General features: G+C 45.2%; 1 protein-coding gene across 1 annotated transcript in view; it reads right to left on the minus strand.

Annotated features, from left to right (window-relative positions):
* Positions 1-16,170: 16,170 nt before the first annotated feature.
* XB5854344.L (provisional ortholog of nuclear FMR1 interacting protein 2 L homeolog) overlaps positions 16,171-20,988 on the minus strand; it is a gene marked incomplete at its 5' end in the record, with an annotated part of 6,125 nt that continues 1,307 nt past the window's right edge. Inside the window, 3 exon segments of the mRNA NM_001093993.1 lie at positions 16,171-16,952; positions 17,318-17,350; positions 18,097-19,098. Coding sequence (NP_001087462.1) covers positions 16,903-16,952; positions 17,318-17,350; positions 18,097-19,098 — 1,085 coding nt within the window. The 3' untranslated portion in view covers positions 16,171-16,902.

A 20,988-nucleotide genomic window follows, 5' to 3' on the forward strand; every position in this document is an offset into this window, starting at 1 on the left:
ATATATATATATATATATATATATATATATATATATATATATATATATATATATATATATATATATATATATATATAGGCTGCTGTATCAGCAATTGTATATCCTATATACCATATACTGTATATACATATCTATATATATATATATATATATATATATATATATATTCACAGACCAAAAGGTGCACACCGTTTACTTCGGTACATACCTGGGTGCCTGCCGAGTTTAGGGATGTATATGTATGCAGAAAGGCGGCACTCACAGGGTTTTCAGTCAAAAATAAAAAGTTCTTTATTAATCTCAACGTTTCGATCCCCCACAGGGATCTTCGTCAGGAGTATACAAACAAACAACCAGAGGGCCCCTCCACCTCCACCATTTAAAGCCATGTGTGGACAAACGGCGCCAAAACCAGCGCACCTGGTTGCTAGGCAACCAGAGTTGTTGTCAAAAACATCTGTGTAGCATATAAAATAGAAGTGCAGGGTATAGGGGACATAGAGAACACAAGACAGGGAGAAATAGAGAATAAAAGTACAGAGCCGTATCCAAAACGGTAACACCGTGCCCTTTGAGAGCCAAATCATTTCCCTTTCATGCGCCATCGAATCAGGACACTCGCCTGGGGAGTCGGTCCAATCATATTGCAGCAAAGAGGTGGGCGTGCGCCTCCGTGCGCATCTGGCTTCAGTATGTCGTTCTGTTGTTATGGACCCGTTGCCTAGATACCCATCGGTTGCAGGGAAAACAAGCGCCGGTAATGCCAGCCTGTGCAGCTCCCTGCGTCAGCCGTCACCACCTAAAGCGCCGAATCCTTAGTTGCAGGGTTGACAGCTACGGCTGTCTTACAGGTAGGGCATGTAGGCAGGGGCGAGGTTATAGCGCCGATAGTGACAGCCTGTGCAGCTCCCTGCGTCAGCCGTCACCACTTAAAGCGCTGGTTCCTAAATTACAGAATTGACAGCTACGGCTGTCTTACGGGTAGAGGGCATAGTCCCTTGAGGCAAGTAGTAGTGGGGTTTAATATAGAAGCGGCATACTTTGGTCAAAAACCCACTTATGACTGCAAGTAAGGTCAGGGCTGCACGCGCAGCTACTAGTCAAACCATACGTTAGGGGTGATGAATAGGCACAGGGCATGTACGGTGTCAGGAGAACAACGAAGAAAAGGTTAAAAATAGGTAGGCAGGAAGCAAAAGGGGGTATATGGAGGATAGTAAACACATATGTACACAGCATTGTTGCATATTATGCTCAGAACATACACAGGGTGTCAGGGTCTGGATTGCCCAGATAATTGTTCATTGGTTCATATTACTGGTTAAAGAAAACAGCCAAGTGGGAGAGTTTCGTTCAACCCCCGTGGGGTAACAGTGTCGAGTCGGTGGATCCATTTGGATTCTCGTCTTAGTAAGGCCAAATCTCGATTCCCCCCTCTGGGTAGTGGGGGCTGATAGTCGACTGCCATGCAACGAAATGTAGGTAGAGTGTGGCCCATCTGAAGGAAGTGTCTGGCCACCGGTTGTTTGGCTGTATTTTCTCTGAGAGCCTTGCTGATTGCCGATCTGTGGTTAGCGATCCTATCCCTCAATATAGTGGTGGTCTTTCCCACATAGTACAGACCACATGGACATGTAATAATATAGATCACAAAAGAGGAGGTGCAGGTGAGTCTATGTTGTATTTTAAAACGCTTGCCGGTATGGGGATGTGGGAAATCTCTGCCTGTCAACATTGAGCGGCAGGTAGTACAGTCTGGGCATCGGAAGCAGCCCAGTTTTTGTTGTACAGAGAGCCAATTAGGTGTTCCACTTACTTTGTTTATAAAATCAGTCTGTACCAGTATGTCTCTCAAGTTCTGGTTTCTTCTGTGGCCGAACATGGGACAGGGTGCCTGGTGTAAGGATAAAGAGGTATCCATAGCGACGATCGGCCAGTTCCGTGTTTCTTTAAATTCCTGGAGAAGTGAGAGAATTTAGTGGTAAAGATCATGTTGGTTGGTTGTTGCTCACCTTTGGTTTTCCCTGCTAGTAGGTCAGTCTGGGAGTGGGATAGAGCCCTCTCGAGTTGTTGAAGAAGTAACTCCTCTTTGTAACCACGCTCCAGAAACCTGTTGAAGCCCTCCTTAAGTTGAATTTCTGCTTTCTTTCGGTCGCTATTATTCCGTATAATGCGTAGAAATTGCGAGTATGGTATGGCTCTAATAGTGGTAGGTGGATGTTCACTTTTAGCGTGTAAGATTGTGTTCCGGTCTGTGGGTTTTCTGTATAGACTCGTCCCCAAGCCATCTCTGATTTTAAATATTTGTAAGTCCAAAAATTCGATACAATTGTCATCACAATTCAAAGTCAGTTTTATCGGGGAATCTAAGTTGTTGAGTGTGTCAAAAAACATATTGAGGCTTTCGGTGTCGCCTGCCCAAATTAACAGGAGGTCATCTATATAGCGAAGGTATAGTATAATTTTGTCCGCCACCCTCTCTATGATGTTTTCTTGTTCAAACTGTAGCATGAATAGATTGGCATAAGATGGTGCCAGGGCACTGCCCATGGCTGTGCCCGATGTCTGTAGATAGAAACAGTTTTCAAAACGGAAGTAATTCCTAGTGAGCGTAAGTTCAAGTAGTTCAATTAGGAATACTGTTGGGACGGTCTTGTCCGTTCTAGTTTCAAGTGCTTTTTTACATGCCTGTATGCCCTGATCATGGGGTATCACTGTATATAAACTTTTGACATCCATGGTGGCCAAGAGATATTTCTCAGGTAAGTTGTTGAGAGTCTGTAGCATCTGGATGACATGTGTAGCATCACGGGTAAAAGAAGGCATAAGGCGCACCAGGGGTTGTAGAAAAGAATCAATATAGGTTGCTACAGGTTGGAATAAAGAGCCCACAGCCGAAATAATCGGTCTTCCTGGTGGTGCAGATTGAGATTTGTGTATTTTAGGTAATGTGTATATAATAGGGATCCTTGGGAAGTCAGATGTCAAAAAATTAAGCGTATCAAGGTCTATCCAGCCCATGGATAGAGCAAAGTTCAGTCTCTCATCTAGTTCCTTTTTAAAGGTCCTGGCAGGGTCACACGGTAGAGGACGGTAAGTAGAGGTGTCTGATAGTTGACTAAGTAGCTCTTGTCTGTAGTAGTCATAACTTAAAAGGACTATCCCCCCACCTTTATCAGCGGGCCTAATCACCAGGTCAGTGTCCAATCGTAATGTCCTAATAGCCTTCCTTTCGTCTGGGGAAAGATTGTGGTAAGGTTTAGCATGTTGTAAGGTCTGTTCCATTTCTTTAGAGACAATATTGCTAAAGGTTCGGATAGATGCCGGTGTGTTTGGAGGATCGAATTTACTGGCAGATTTAAACTGGGGGATGTCCGTACTGGGACTGTGTCTAAAATGTTCTTTCAGCTTTAGTTTACGTTGGAATTTATGAATGTCGCTTAGTATTTCAATTGGTTCTGGTGTACTGCTCGGGATAAAGGATAGTCCTCTATTAAGTAAGTTTTGTTCACCCCTGGGCGAACAACAAAAACTGGGCTGCTTCCGATGCCCGGACTGTACTACCTGCCGCTCAATGTTGACAGGCAGAGATTTCCCACATCCCCATACCGGCAAGCGTTTTAAAATACAACATAGACTCACCTGCACCTCCTCTTTTGTGATCTATATTATTACATGTCCATGTGGTCTGTACTATGTGGGAAAGACCACCACTATATTGAGGGATAGGATCGCTAACCACAGATCGGCAATCAGCAAGGCTCTCAGAGAAAATACAGCCAAACAACCGGTGGCCAGACACTTCCTTCAGATGGGCCACACTCTACCTACATTTCGTTGCATGGCAGTCGACTATCAGCCCCCACTACCCAGAGGGGGGAATCGAGATTTGGCCTTACTAAGACGAGAATCCAAATGGATCCACCGACTCGACACTGTTACCCCACGGGGGTTGAACGAAACTCTCCCACTTGGCTGTTTTCTTTAACCAGTAATATGAACCAATGAACAATTATCTGGGCAATCCAGACCCTGACACCCTGTGTATGTTCTGAGCATAATATGCAACAATGCTGTGTACATATGTGTTTACTATCCTCCATATACCCCCTTTTGCTTCCTGCCTACCTATTTTTAACCTTTTCTTCGTTGTTCTCCTGACACCGTACATGCCCTGTGCCTATTCATCACCCCTAACGTATGGTTTGACTAGTAGCTGCGCGTGCAGCCCTGACCTTACTTGCAGTCATAAGTGGGTTTTTGACCAAAGTATGCCGCTTCTATATTAAACCCCACTACTACTTGCCTCAAGGGACTATGCCCTCTACCCGTAAGACAGCCGTAGCTGTCAATTCTGTAATTTAGGAACCAGCGCTTTAAGTGGTGACGGCTGACGCAGGGAGCTGCACAGGCTGTCACTATCGGCGCTATAACCTCGCCCCTGCCTACATGCCCTACCTGTAAGACAGCCGTAGCTGTCAACCCTGCAACTAAGGATTCGGCGCTTTAGGTGGTGACGGCTGACGCAGGGAGCTGCACAGGCTGGCATTACCGGCGCTTGTTTTCCCTGCAACCGATGGGTATCTAGGCAACGGGTCCATAACAACAGAACGACATACTGAAGCCAGATGCACACGGAGGCGCACGCCCACCTCTTTGCTGCAATATGATTGGACCGACTCCCCAGGCGAGTGTCCTGATTCGATGGCGCATGAAAGGGAAATGATTTGGCTCTCAAAGGGCACGGTGTTACCGTTTTGGGATACGGCTCTGTACTTTTATTCTCTATTTCTCCCTGTCTTGTGTTCTCTATGTCCCCTATACCCTGCACTTCTATTTTATATGCTACACAGATGTTTTTGACAACAACTCTGGTTGCCTAGCAACCAGGTGCGCTGGTTTTGGCGCCGTTTGTCCACACATGGCTTTAAATGGTGGAGGTGGAGGGGCCCTCTGGTTGTTTGTTTGTATACTCCTGACGAAGATCCCTGTGGGGATCGAAACGTTGAGATTAATAAAGAACTTTTTATTTTTGACTGAAAACCCTGTGAGTGCCGCCTTTCTGCATACATATATATATATATATATATATATATATATATATATATATATATATATATATGCTGCTGTAAGATGCCAAAAACAGTCACTATATAGTGGGGCCGTTTGGGCCTCTTTGTACTTGAAATGCTGGGGCCTGTATTGTATCCCAGTCTAGCACCCTAGGTGTAAGTCCATGGGTGCCTATACATAAATAGGGCCCTGCTCTAGGCAGCTGCCTCTTCTGCCTTTTAGTAGCAGTAGCACAAAATGTCTCTGTCTTAAATTTATTGATAATGGGTTGAGTGCAGAGGACTCTTGTATTTGACTATATGTATTTTGTGGTCACAGCCTCATTGCACCCCCGCCTAATGGTTTTAAAAAATAGTGGTGAGCACAACTTTCCCTTGTTTGTTATAGTTATACAGGAGCAGTGACCAGCTCTATGTTGTAGCTCCCACCCCTCCCAACTATAGTCAGGTGATCCCACTGGCGTCTAATAAAAGGGCAGCCAAGTTTGGGAGTTTTACTTTGAAAGCAGCAAGTTAAGTTGCAGGTAAAACTTAGTCCCTTTGTAAAATGTATAATGAAGCAATTGAATTCTTAATGAATCAGATAAAATTGAGCGTAGGACTGGCCAGATATGGGATGACTTTGACGTAGTTGGCCAGCTTAAATATATTGCAATATATGGACAAACAATCCCTGTTTTGTTTAAAGGGTAAGGCATTTTTCAGTAGCAGTATGCACAAAATGTCTCTGTCTTAAATATATTGATAATTAGGGATGTAGCGAACTGCCGATTTGGTGTTCGCGAACGCCGTTCGCGAACACCGGCAAAAAATGCGAACGTTTGCGAACTTCGAACACCCGCTAAAATCGTTCGATTCGAACGATCGAAGGATTTTAATCGTTCGATCGAAGGATTTTCATTCGAATCGAACGATCGAAGCCATTCGATCGAATGCTTTTCATTCGATCGAATGCTTACAATCGTTCGAATGAATGGAAATCGTTCGATTTTTAGCGGTCGAAGGAATTCGAATGGTCGAATGGTCGAACGATCGAACGCGAACTCAAAATGCGAACGTTCCCAAACGTTCGCGAACATTCGGCGGACGCGAACGGTCGAAGTTCGCGCGAACTAGTTCGCGGGCGAACAGTTCGCTACATCCCTATTGATAATGGGTTGAGTGCAGAGGACTCTTGTATTTGACTATATTCCCTAGTTCCAGTCCTGAGCATTGCTTCAGCAGATTTTAAAGGAGACATTTTATGTAAAAAATAAGAATGTACCAGTGTATTATACTCATTTAGATATAGAAGAATTGTGCTTAAAAAAGTAGTGTTTCAGGCTGATTTATTGAATATTTCTGCAAAAACCCCTAATAATCCCTCCCTTCTCTTCCACTTGCTGCTCCCTGAATTCCCAGGCTGTGCACTCAGCTCACTGCACTGTAGGACAGGAACCAATCAGCAGCTAGCAGGACCTGATAGGGAACTGAAGCCTGTCTGTGCTTGTGTGACTGCAGGGCTGTGATTGGCTGTCCCCCTCCTACTGTGCTTCTGGCAGGGACCGTTAGGACACGCCCACCCCTCATGTGAAACACAGACAGGGACCAGAGAACATCTATAGGGAGCTCCAATAAAGGGGACATTTTTAAAGATAATCTTAATGTTTAGCCCCATGTAAAAGCAACACCATATATCACTTATAATTGCCTACACAATTAGGGTTTTTCATTTATTCTATATGTCTCCTGTAAATGTAATTATTAATATTAATAGTTGGTCACTGGTGGATACACTGGCTATTAGCAGCCTGCACACTAACACTAGGACTGGTGCTTTAACTCCCATTCTGCTATCCTGACTCCATCTTGCACCCTTCCCATGATCCTTCTTGGGATGTGAACTCAGCAGGTCAACCATGACTTATCCTGAGAATCTGGGCTGTTGAAGCAGTCTTTCTGCTATGGCTAGGGGAGTAGTCTCAGTTTATGATACTTACATTTTACTATGTTGCTCCCTAACCCTTCCCTCTTGTCCCCATCATGCCGTGTTGTAGCTGCCTCACCCCTCGTTACATAAATCAGCCGGCAATTACAGCTGGAACTAATACTACGTTACACAGAAAAGCTTGTATAAAGAGCAGCTGTACAACTGGGAGTTAGAGAGGAGGCTACACCCTTTCTTAAAGTCAGATTTTGCCCATCCCTGACCTAAATATACATCCCTTGCTTCACTGCCTTTGGAATGTACTAAGTGCATAGAAAGAGCAAAGGGGTAAAATTAGCACCAAGCCGTTAGGTGTAACCTGGTCATTTAGTTTCCAGCAAATAGGAATCCACCAACCCCAACACTCCCCAGAGCCCCGAAGATTCAGAACATGGGGATAATGAGTATCACGTTAGGTATAAATGTTCCCTAATAAATCCCAAACTGTCGTTCCGCCCTGAATCTGGATCTGGCCTGTGGTTAAGTCATTAACTTGTCAGCTTGGCTGCCGTCCTTATCTGAAACATATGAGATTTCTACAGATAATGTTGTACTGGCAGCCACAGGCCCTATATATTTCATGTATTATCTCTGCTGCAAAGAACAGGATAAAATCTACAGATCATACAGATCAATCCTGTCCAATTTCTGTGGTACCGAGGGCTGGAATTTTTCTGGTCTGTGTTGGAGGGTCAATAATGGGAGTCAGTGTTGATCACTCCCTATTTTTAAACCACACCCATGTTACCACAAGAACTTTTAAGAGCATGTCCACATTAATGATGGCATACCTCCCAACTGTCCCTTTTTTGGAGGGACAGTCCCTCTTTTGACAGCTCAACCCGCAGTCCCTCATTTGTACTGGAAAGTCCCTCTTTTCTCTGCACTGAACAGCCAGAAAAAGAAACAAAGTTTCTCACTTAATTGGCTTTTAGCAGAGAGCCCAGCTAACAGGTGCAAATAAGAGACTTTGTAACAATTTTGAGACACAAAAACACAGTTTAGATAAGGAGAAATATTTTCAAACTTTCATAACCTGCCAAATTTTGTAAAACAAACATGGTAATTAGGGGGTGTGGTCACAGAAAGGGGTGTGGTCAAAAAATTGCTGCGCTACATGCGGAAAAAATGTTTTTGTCCCTCTTTTTACTTCCAAAATGTTGGGTGATATGATGATGGTAGCACTCCGAAAAAAAAAAACAAATGGTTGGTGCTCACTGCAGGGATATCACCTAACAATTGTGAAAAATGTAAGTCATATTAAAATGTATGCTTAAATCCATATACCTCCTCCCCTATGGATAACACAGCACCTCCAGTACACGATTAAACACCTTAAGGGCCCCTAACAAGAATTTCCAATGCTAACAAACCCCCAGAACAAACTCTACCAGACAGGCCTGGATTTGTGAAGAGGCCACCAAGGCTCGGGCCTAGGGCGGCAGAATTTTAGGGGGCGGCATGCTGCCCAACCACACCCACATTGGTTCAGAAACACTGGGAATGCACAGGAGATACAATAGTTTTTAAAACTTCCCCTGCACCAAACTCCATTACTCCGTTCCCGATGATGAAAATGTGAATAAAGTGGAGGGGACAGGGGCAACATCAGGCAGAGTATGACACACACAGGGTGTATAGGGCGGGCAGAGTATGGATCTCGAACTGGAGCCGGAATCTTGGGAAGCTTAGGAGATGAAGACACATGAAGCGGAGAAGAAGAGCCACCAGCACCTGAAATCTGGAGAGCCTCTAAGCAAGAGGTGATATGTTGTAAGGCCTGAGCAAGGTGAGACTGCTGGGCTTCTTCACTGTCCAGACGCTTCATCATGATATCGAAATACCCCTCCAAGGTCGCGGAAACAGAGGCCTGAGAAGGTTCCATGTTGAGGCCCAAGCTAACTGTAATGACCACGTTGTCTGGAACCTTGAGAGGTGAACAGTACCTTGGGATGCACAGGTGAACCCTGTGGGTTACGGTGTTCACCGACGCCCTTTTGGGCGGAAGCCAACAAGAACTGCGTAGCCAAAATCGAGGTACCAACAGGGGTGAAGAAAAAACGTAGTCAGGGTCAGGAGAAGAGCTCAAGGCAGGCGGCAGAAGTCGAAGTCAGTAAACAGGCAGAAGTCAAAACCAGGAAGATCAAACACAATCAGACGCTTAGGGAAGAACAGAAAACTGAAACCAGCTTGGGCATAAGCAAAATGGTCGACAGGCCTTTTAAAGAGTCTTTGGTGCCAAAACTTCCAAATTTGCGCATCCTGATGACGACATGACACCTGCGACTCAACGAGGCATCAGTACGCTCAGCAATGGATACCAGCGTCACTTTGATGAAGAATGCAGAAGTGCGCGCATGCGTGCCATCATTTGGGGAGAGATGTGCTGGGAGGTAAGATGCCGAGGGAATCTCCCAGCGCGTCTTACAACAGGGAGCATAGGGCAGGCAGAGTATGGTACACACAGGGAGCATAGGACAGTCATAGTATGACACACACAGGGAGTATAGAGAAGGCAGAGTATGGCACACACAGGGAGCATAGAGACGACAGAGTGTGGCACACACAGGGAGTATAGAGAAGGCAGAGTATGGCACACACAGGGAGTATAGAGAAGGCAGAGTATGGCACACACAGGGAGCATAGAGAAGGCAGAGTATGGCACACACAGGGAGCAAAGAGCAGGCAGAGTATGGCACACACAGGGAGCATAGAGAAGGCAGTTATGGCACACACAGGGAGCAAAGAGCAGGCAGAGTATGGCACACACAGGGAGCAAAGGACAGGCAGAGTATGGCACACACAGGGAGCATAGGACAGGCAGAGTATGACACACACACAGGGAGCATAGGGCAGGCAGAGTATGACACACGCAGGGAGCATAGAGAAGGCAGAGTATGGCACACACAGGGAGCATAGAGAAGGCAGAGTATGGCACACACAGGGAGCATAGAGAAGGCAGAGTATGGCACACACAGGGAGCAAAGAGCAGGCAGAGTATGGCACACACAGGGAGTATAGAGCAGGCAGAGTATGACACACACAGGGAGCATAGAGAAGGCAGAGTATGTCACACACAGGGAGCATAGAGAAGGCAGAGTATGGCACACACAGGGAGCATAGGGAAGGCATAGTATGGCACACACAGGGAGTATAGAGCAGGCAGAGTATGGCACACACAGGGAGCATAGAGAAGGCAGAGTATGGCACACACAGGCAGCATAGAGAAGGCAGAGTATGGCACACACAGGGAGCATAGAGCAGGCAGAGTATGGCACACACAGGGAGCATAGAGAAGGCAGAGTATGGCACACACAGGCAGCATAGAGAAGGCAGAGTATGGCACACAAGGGAGCATAGGACAGTCATAGTATGGTACACACAGGGAACATAGGACAGGCAGAATATAGCAGGAGTCGGGGAAGCCTATCAGGGCCACACTAAGATTAACAGTTAATACTGTACTACACACAGTGACACAGTGCTGGTGCCCCTTCAGCAGTTTGTATGTGAGTAGTAAACAACGTGGGGAGTTTCAGTCTGGGTCTGAGTGTGAACAGTACAGGGCTTTAGGGTGTGAACTATAGAGGTGGTACAGCTGTGAACAATGTAGGAGTTTATAGAATGAATTTGAGGCTAAACAGTGCAGGGGCCAGTTTATCTCAGTACTGATCCCTTTAAGAAGGTAAGTATCACAATATATATATATATATATAAAGGAGAGCACAGACCAGGCTGGAGGGCTCAGTGTTAGGTTAGGCAGCTACTGGATTGGTATCATATATGCAAATGTGGGGTACAGACTTCAGTGAATTGCAACTACACTTGTTTATTCAATTCGAGTAGAAGCAGCAGCAGCAATGATCGATTCTTCAGGCCAGACGCCATCCAACGTCTCCCTAACAACTTCAATAACCCACAGTGCCGCTGGCACACAGTCCTGCAAATAAATCAAACCAAATATCTTCTACATTCGAGTTCATTTGGCCCCATAACCATAAATGAGCCCCCAGAGAACATTGTTCAGATGATGGGCACAGTTGTGTTACTACTCTATGGTGAGTGTAGTTCTGATAGAAACTACGGTAAGATATTTGTGGTAAGGGCCAGTTCCAGCACATAGGGGTGTATAATAATGCTGCCGGGATTATATGGTAATGGGCTCTATTAATAAACACTAGTTCTAGTTAACTTTGGGGTTGGAACTATATATCATGCTTTGCAGGCGGGTGAATACATGGGCTGCTTATTCCTCCCAGTCCGGCCCTGGTGAGTGTCACTGTTTTCCTCTTTGTCTCAGTTGCCGAAACAAAAAAGAGTTGAATGTGTTGTGTAGGTGGCACTTTGTGTTGAGATTGACAAGTGATCTGTAAAGTGCAGCATTCAAGGGATCCGCTCTTTTCTAAAATTAAATGATTCACCCATAAGGTGTGACACTGACCCATACTGGGAGAATGTGCCTTTATATGGTCACAGAACAACCGCTCAGTGACTTCTAATATCCTTATCATTTACAGTAGGGGGTACATTATCCCTTATAATACATGAGTGATACTCAGAGTTCCCTGTATAACTCAGCCTGCAGCCTTGTGCCTTTATATGGTCACAGAACAACCCCTCAGTGACTTCTAATATCCTTATCATTTACAGTAGGGGGTACATTATCCCTTATAATACATGAGTGATACTCAGAGTTCCCTGTATAACTCAGCCTGCAGCCTTGTGCCTTTATATGGTCACAGAACAACCCCTCAGTGACTTCTAATATCCTTATCATTTACAGTAGGGGGTACATTATCCCTTATAATACATGAGTGATACTCAGAGTTCCCTGTATAACTCAGCCTGCAGCCTTGTGCCTTTATATGGTCACAGAAGAACCCCTCAGTGACTTCTAATAACCTTATCATTTACAGTAGGGGGTACATTATCCCTTATAATACATGAGTGATACTCAGAGTTCCCTGTATAACTCAGCCTGCAGCCTTGTGTCTTTATATGGTCACAGAACAACCCCTCAGTGACTTCTAATATCCTTATCATTTACAGTAGGGGGTACATTATCCCTTATAATACATGAGTGATACTCAGAGTTCCCTGTATAACTCAGCCTGCAGCTTTGTGCCTTTATATGGTCACAGAACAACCCCTCAGTGACTTCTAATATCCTTATCATTTACAGTAGGGGGTACCTTATCCCTTATAATACATGAGTGATACTCAGAGTTCCCTGTATAACTCAGCCTGCAGCCTTGTGCCTTTATATGGTCACAGAACAACCCCTCAGTGACTTCTAATATCCTTATCATTTACAGTAGGGGGTACATTATCCCTTATAATACATGAGCGATACTCAGAGTTCCCTGTATAACTCAGCCTGCAGCCTTGTGCCTTTATATGGTCACAGAACAACCCCTCAGTGACTTCTAATATCCTTATCATTTACAGTAGGGGGTACATTTTCCCTTATAATACATGAGTGATACTCTGAGCCTTTATATGGTGACAGATCGCCCCAGTGACTAGTATAAGTGACGGGTAGGTAATTCTCTATGTGAAATGGAAAGTTGGGGCAATGTTGTTCTGGTGCTTCTGTCTCAGAATTATCAGGGTTACAGAAAGCAGTGGAACAGTTTTGACTGGTAAAAGTGACCCCTTTTATAAAGTACTTTGCATTTAAGGGTTAGCGACCCTAATAATCCCTCCCTTCTCTTCCTGCTCCCTGAATTCCCAGGCTGTGCACTCACTGCACTGTAGGACAGGAACCAATCAGCAGCTAGCAGGACCTGATAGGGAACTGAAGCCTGTCTGTGCTTGTGTGACTGCAGGGCTGTGATTGGCTGTCCCCCTCCTACTGTGCTTCTGGCAGGGACCGTTAGGACACGCCCACCCCTCATGTGAAACACAGACAGGGACCAGAGAACATCTATAGGGAGCTCCAATAAAGGGGCTATTTTTAAAGATAATATTAATGTTTAGCCCCATGTAAAAGCAACACCATATATTACTTATAATTGTCTACACAATTAGGGTTTTTTCATTTATCCTATAAGTCTCCCTTAAGTCTCTATATAACCTGCCTAACTGCTAGTTGATCCAGAGGAAGGAGATTTGCGCCTCCTGCTGACAAGTTTATGGGGATATTTTGTAAAATGTCCTATTTCTAACCCCACGTGCCTTAACCTGTCTCCTTAGAATAACCCACCCATGAGCCTTTAGCAGCTGTAAGTATCTAGCTAGTACTCAGGCTACACCCAGTGGTACCGCCACCTAGTGGCCATTCCCTTCATTGCAGGTGCTACTCCTTATAAGCGCAGCACAGTGACTTCCATGTTGACTATGAAAGAGGAAATAATTAAAGGGGAACGCCCCCCACGGTGAAAAACATTTCATTTATTTATGCCACATTTTCAATGATTTTAAAGGAGAACTAAACCTTAAAAATGAATGTGGATAATAATGGCATATTTTATATAGTGAACTTATTGCACGAGGCTAAAGTTTCAGCTTGTCCTTTATCCCCATGTCTGATTCCAGTGTCATAAAATGAAGAATAAAATGACATAATTATCTCTATATGTAACATAACAGCAAGATGCCTAACATAGTGCTGGGAATCAGCATTCTCATTGGTCAGTTCTTTTGCATTTATAATGAAGTTTTTGATCAGTCAAATTGTTTATTGGCAACTTCTACAGAAAACTAGGGGACTGTCTGGTATGGCATTTTGGTTGGGATTAAAACCCCTTTAAAAGAGAAATAAAACCCTAAAAATGAATGTGGCTACAAATTGCATATTTTCTATAGTGAACTTATTGCACGAGGCTAAAGTTTGAGCTTGTCAATAGCAGCAATGATCCAGGACTTCAAACTTGTCACAGGGGGTCACCATCTTGGAAAGTGTCTGTGACACTCACATGCTCAGTGGGCTCTGATTGGCTGTTGAGAAACTAAGCTTAGGGCTCATCACTAATTATCCAGCAGAAAATGAGCTTCCCTGGCTGTAATATAAGCTGATGCTACAGGTTTGCTGTTTATTCAATTCTGATGCTAATTGCACTGGTTTCTGTGCTGCCATGTAGTAATTATCTGTATTAATTACTAATCAGCCTTATATTGTGACATTTCTATTCTATGTGTACTGTATATTGTGAGTGGGTCCCTAAGCTCAGTAAGTGACAGCAGCACAGAGCATGTGCAGTGAATCAGCAGAAAAGAAGATGGGGAGCTACTGGGGCATCTTTGGAGACACAGATCTTTACTGCTAAAGGACTGTGGTTGCCTTGGGCTGGTACAGAAGCACAAAACATCATGTACAACATTTCTACCTACTTCTTTAGTTAGTTAGTTCTCCTTTAAAGGGGTAGTATAAAATGGCCTATTACTAGTAACTTTGCTATTGGTCTTGATTATTAATTTTAATAGTTTTCCAGTTATTTTCCGTCTCATTCAGCCTCTTTCCAGCTTTTAAATGTGACCCCAGCAGCAAAAACAATTGCTCTGTGAGGCTTTCATTGTATTACTATTGGTACTTTTTATTACTTCTCTCTATGTTGATCTTCCTCTATTAAAATGCTTGTCTCTCTTTCAAGCCACCGCCTGGTTACTGTGTTAATTTGGACTGCTGAACAAAAAGCTAAATAACTGTAAAACAACAATTTGCAAACTGTTTTTCGGTCATGCTAAAACGCTAGGAGAACCATCCCTTTAAAGGAGACATATAGGATAAATGAAAACACCTAATTGTGTAGGCAATTATAAGTAATATATGGTGTTGCTTTTACATGGGGCTTAACATTAATATTATCTTTAAAACTAGCCCCTTTATTGGAGCTCCCTATAGATGTTCTCTGGTCCCTGTCTGTGTTTCACATGAGGGGTGGGCGTGTCCCTGCCAGAAGCACAGTAGGAGGGGGACAGCCAATCACAGCCCTGCAGTCACACAAGCACAGACAGGCTTCAGTTCCCTATCAGGTCCTGCTAGCTGCTGATTGGTTCCTGCCCTACAGTGCAGTGAGCTGAGTGCACAGCCTGGGAATTCAGGGAGCAGCAAGTGGAAGAGAAGGGAGGGATTATTAGGGGTTTTGCAGAAATATTCAATAAATCAGCCTGAAACACTACTTCTTTAAGCACAACTCTTCTATATCTAATTAAGTATAATGCACTGATATGTCTCCTTTAAAATAATTTTTAAAAACAAGGTGGAATGTCCCTTTAATGAGCACAACCAAAATTAACACCGAAGAATACATCACCATACAAGTCCACCCCTACACTGCCCTAGGATTCCTGGTCTTGGCCTACAACTCCCACAATTCCCAGTGTTGCTGTTGGTATGAGCAATAGGAAATGGGGTGCAGTTCGGCAACTACCAGTAAGTCCCACAATTGAATTTCAACAAATGAAATGTGTGCCAATCTTGAACTCTTGTTTATACTTCTGGTTGCATAGAGAAAGGAAAGCAGCAGGGCTACAGCTGAATGAAACTGCAGCTCAGAATACATACGGGTAGTTCCTTGGCAGCATGTGAGACAACCTAAATGTTATTTCTCTTTGACTTTCAGGCTTCAGTGCTGCACTCTAGTTACAAGCTGGCATCATTCTGCAATCAGTTTGCTTTCTAGCTAGATATAGATAATATATATATAGCTAGAAAGCAAACTGATTGCAGAATAACATCTAAAATTAGGACTTATGGTCTTTACTTCCCCTTTAGATTTCTATGAAAATGGGAAGAACTTTTATTATTCTTTGCAAACCCTGTTCGTATATATTAACCAAACAAATCCTCTAATCTAATGGAACAAATGTTCCTATGTATTACAGCTCTGGCTGGGTTCAATTCCGATCTGTAAGGCGCTTGCATATTTCTCCCCCATGTCTCCAATGGTTTCTTCCCACACCCTTGAATAATACAGGCAGGTTAATTGGCTGCAGATATACCATTTCTAAGTAATAAGGGGCCCTATTATTGCACTGTCAGCTTTTTAAAATGATTTATTGAAATAAAAGTGCTTTTGAGTCAATTAAAGGAAGTTCTAAAGAATTTGCCCAGAGCTCTGGGAACAAGGTTTCCACGGCAGGAGTTATAATCAGCTGAGAGAGATTCAAATAAAAGTAGAAAAAAACGGGTAATAAAACAGATTTTTGCTTTAATCACAATATAAATCCCAGGCCGGCAGGAAACCAATTGCCAGTTTGGTGTCACAGCCTAAAGTTTAGCGTGGAGAGGGTTAAGAGGGGAAGGAAGGTGCTTAGCAAACTCTGCTGGGGGGCAGGAGTCCTAGTGGGATCAGGTCCTGAATCAATGTAGAGTAGTGCTGAGTATGTCCCACCTCTATAGGCACCAAAACCGTGACAAGAGACATGGAGCTAATGGATCCAGCCTGGTGCAGCTGCTGGGGGTACATAATCCTTAGCAATCTACACTGCACCCAGGCAATTTACACTGCATGAATAGAGGGGGGGGGGGGAAGAGGACAGAATAAAAGCAAGAACAGAAAGGGTTCAGCTGTGCGTCAGCTGCAGGGAAAGCAACAAGCCAACTCCTATGAGTCTGATGCAAATAAAGCCCAGTGTGTGGATTAAACCTCTCGCATCTCGGAGGGGTTACCTCTCACATTGGAGGGGTCATACAAAGGTGCAAAACAAGAGAAGAAAAAAAAAAAAAACAGGGAAAAGAGCATTAAAAACAATTTTTTGAGAAGATGCCTCCTTAGTCTTTCCTCCATACAGGAGAGCAAGAGAGGCCGGGGCTTTCATGGGGCACCAATTCCGTGGCGTCATCTCTATGAACTCTGTGCGTGCGTCTGGGGGAGGGGGGCAGCTCATGTGGCTCTTTGCACCCCAGGAAAGGCGGGAGGACTAGCCCTTTCCATCCATGGATTCTGCATAAACTACTACACGGGAAGGATCTGGGAGAAAGGAGAGATGGAAACGGGTTACTACATACACATGCCTACACATACCAACCCCCCCACACACATATATACATACACACACATACAGACAGAGTACATACAGACACACATATACAGACAGAGTACACACACAGAGTACATACAGACACACGGCACACACATACAGACAGTGTGTGTGTACATACACACACACATATACATACATACAGACACATACATACATACAGTGTACATACAGACACACACATACAGACACACGGCACACACATACCGACAGTGTACACACACACACACACAGAGTACATACATACACAGAGTACATACATACACACAGTGTACATACAGATGGAGCCACTCACCTTTCTTGTGTATGGTCCAAGCTAGATTCCACTCTGAAAATAGAAAGAAGCAAGATCAGGGCTGCTTATACATGTAATATATATTAACCAATTCAGAATAAGGAACCCCCCCCCCCCCCAAGTAATGCAGAAAGTGACATGAACAAATGCTAAAAGGTCAAACTGTCGCTGTCCATAGTAGTATTGGGCCCAATGTCTTATATACGAGACCCTCAGCCACTACTTATCTAGACTCCTGGGTGATATAAAGGACACCTACTGTCACACATAATACTTCAATACTGGGGAAACCCAACCTCTATACAATGCTGCACCCGCTCAGCCCGTAGCCTAAGTGGCCCTCAGTGGATCAGGGTCTGGTCTGTATGTCAGCCCACAGGCCATATACACCATCATGTACCCACCAGTATCTTCTGTTTTCCTAATCATTTAATCCCCTACGGGATCCATCTGACCCCCCCCCCAGACTGATTTCCATGAAAAAGGAATGGAGGGCCACAGGTCCATTAAAGTTCAGTAGTGGAGCAAATGGTGTTACTGGGACCCCCAGAATGTATACACCCCGCCTGCACCCACACAGTCAATGACCGGACTACAGCACATCATTACTTCTCTGCACAGTGGTGGCCCCTGAATCTTCAGATCAGACCAAACCATGTACATGTGCAGCCGTCACTAGGCCAGTGAAGGTGCCCCTACACCAACATGTTTCATCACTATTATGCCTTTGCCTTGATCTCCCTTCAGTAGCCCACGTTAACCACCAGGTAGATGCTCACCTCTCATACTGTACTGGACCATGGCCTCCCAGTCTCTAGGATTCTCCAGATCGGCTTCATCATCCTCAACTCTGTCCACGTAGAAGCCACACAGCTTGAGACGATCCAAGACACACACTGGAGTAGCAGCCTGACCTTCCTCCTCCTCCTCTTCTCCTATAGGTCCATCCTCTACCTCTTGACTTTCTACTGGTGCCTGCCCAGCCCCTGGCTCGTTGATAAAAGACAGTCCCCACTCATTCTGAAAAATGGCCCCCAGGTTGTCCTGGCTGACAGGGGAAGGAGGAGTTGAGGAGAGGGAGGAGCAAGAGGAGGAGTAGAGGGAAGTCTGTGCTGGGCTAGTGGGATGGCAATTGGCTACAGTGCTGCTCAGCAGGCAATTAGGGAGGCTGTTGGAGGTTCGGAGGGCACTGCTGGGCACAAGTCCTTTGCTATCCAGGTTTTCCTTCACCTTGCTGGCATAGCTGATTTTGGGCAGGGTTCGGGCACTGCTGCTATCAACTGGAAACACTGGCAGAGGTTTAAAGAGGAGCCAACTGTCTGTTGTCTGTTCCTCCTTAGCTGGGGGTGAGGGCTGGCGGGATATCACTGGGGTCTGCACAGTCTTTTCTTTCTCTACCCCGGGCTGCTCAGGCCTCCCAGCTACACACTCTGTAGAGTTAAAGGACTCCCCATTCCTAGAGCGCTGAGTGCGACTGCCACCTCCAGGCCTGGGCACCCATTCCTTGCGCTTGCCATCTCTATATTGGCTCTCATAGTCCCAGTAGCCTTTGCGGTAGCCGGAGTAGAAGGGTCGGTAGTGATGATGGGAGGAGTAGCTGTAGGAGTGGTGATGGCTGGAAGGATAGCGTTGGTGTGGGCGCCCGGATGGGTCTCTCTCGCAGCCTCTCAGGTGACGCAGGTTGAGGGAGTTGGAAGGGCTGAGAGGGACACTGTCTTCTGTACGGCCGGCTAATGTCTCGATCTCTGGGTCCGGCCCAAAGCCATTAGCTTCCCATGAGCCTGTGCAAAGGAAATACAGGGTTAACACTCAAATACCAGTCACTGAAGGGTCATTTGCACTAAAATAGACAATCTGACAAATGGAGCCTGCGGCACTGCCTGGACACACAGAGATCTCAGCTCAGAGACGATTATATAATGTGGTAGTGGCCCCCCTCAGGTTTAGCAGCAGAGGAACCCCACTCTCTAAATCACCGTACCAGAGGCCTCCCCTTTAGACTAGAAGAAAAGAACTTTCATTTGAAGAAACGTAGAGGGTTCTTCACAGTCAGGACAGTGAGGTTGGGGAATGCACTGCCGGGTGATGATTCAGTTAATGACTATAAGAGGGACTTGGATGATTTCTTGGACAGACATAATACAAAGGCTATTGTGATACTAAGCTCTATAGTTAGTATAGATATGGGTATATAGAATTTATGTGACAGTAGGGAGGGGTGTGTGTATGGGGCTGGGTTTTCATTTGGAGGGGTTGAACTTGATGGACTTTGTCTTTTTTCAACCCAATTTAACTATGTAAATATGTAACTATCCTGAGCTGCACCCAAACCAAGTGCTGACAGATCTGCCTCTAACAGTGAGACATGACCAGATAATCCCTATACCCAAAGACATGTTGGGCGACATGCTGAGCCTGCTGTGGGGTCAAATCCCCCCCCCCCTGCTACACCAATGAGTCGTTACCCTCGTGTTAAAGGACATACAGGATAAATGAAAAACCCTAATTGTGTAGGCAATTATAAGTAATTTATGGTGTTGCTTTTACATGGGGCTAAACATTAGGGATGCACCAAATCCAGGATTCAGCCTTTTTAAACAGGATTCGGCTGAAACCTTCTGCCCGGCTGAACCCGCATATGCAAATTAGGGGCAAGGAGGAAAATGTCATGACTTTTTGTCACAAAACAAGGAAGTATAAAAAGTTTTCCCCTTTACACCCCTAATTTGAATATGGAAATTAGGATTCGGATCGGTATTCAGCCGAATCTTTCACGAAGGATTCAGCGGATCCCTACAAATTAGGGTTTGGTGCGGTATTCGGCCGAATCGTTGACAAAGGATTTGGGGTTCGGCCGAATCCAAAATAGTGGATTTGGTGCATCCCTACTAAAAATGAATATCTTTAAAAATAGCCCCTTTATTGGAGCTCCCTATAGATGTTCTCTGGTCCCTGTCTGTGTTTCACATGAGGGGTGGGTGTGTCCTAACGGTCCCTGCCAGAAGCACAGTAGGAGGGGGACAGCCAATCACAGCCCTGCAGTCACACAAGCACAGACAGGCTTCAGTTCCCTATCAGGTCCTGCTAGCTGCTGATTGGTTCCTGTCCTACAGTGCAGTGAGCTGAGTGCACAGCCTGGGAATTCAGGGAGCAGCAAGTGGAAGAGAAGGGAGGGATTATTAGGGTTTTTGCCGAAATATTCAATAAATCAGCCTGAAACACGACTTTTTTAAAGGAGAAGGAAACCCCCTTGGGTGCAAAAACCCTCCCCCCTCCCCTGTGTTGCTTCCCCTCCCTGGCCTACCCGTCCCGCTGGGCAAATGCCCCTAACTTGTTACTTACCCCTCTGCGCAGGTCCAGTCCACGGAGTTCACAGGCGCCATCTTCTTCCTGCTTTGACCGGTGTTTTTGGCGCATGCGCAGTAGGAGCATTTCGCCGGTACGGATCTACTGCGCGAAATGCTCCTACTGTGCATGCGCCAAAAACGCCGGTCAAAGCAGGAAGAAGATCGCGTGGAAGAAGATGGCGTCTGTGAACTCCGTGGACTGGACCTGCGCAGAAGGGCAAGTAACAAATTAGGGGCATTTGCCCAGCGGGACAGGTAGGCCAGGGGGAGGAAGGAGGGGGAACACGGGAGGGTTTTTGCACCCAGGGGGTTTCCTTCTCCTTT

This window comes from Xenopus laevis, chromosome 9_10L, assembly GCF_017654675.1.
Source record: "Xenopus laevis strain J_2021 chromosome 9_10L, Xenopus_laevis_v10.1, whole genome shotgun sequence".
NCBI lineage: Eukaryota > Metazoa > Chordata > Amphibia > Anura > Pipidae > Xenopus > Xenopus laevis.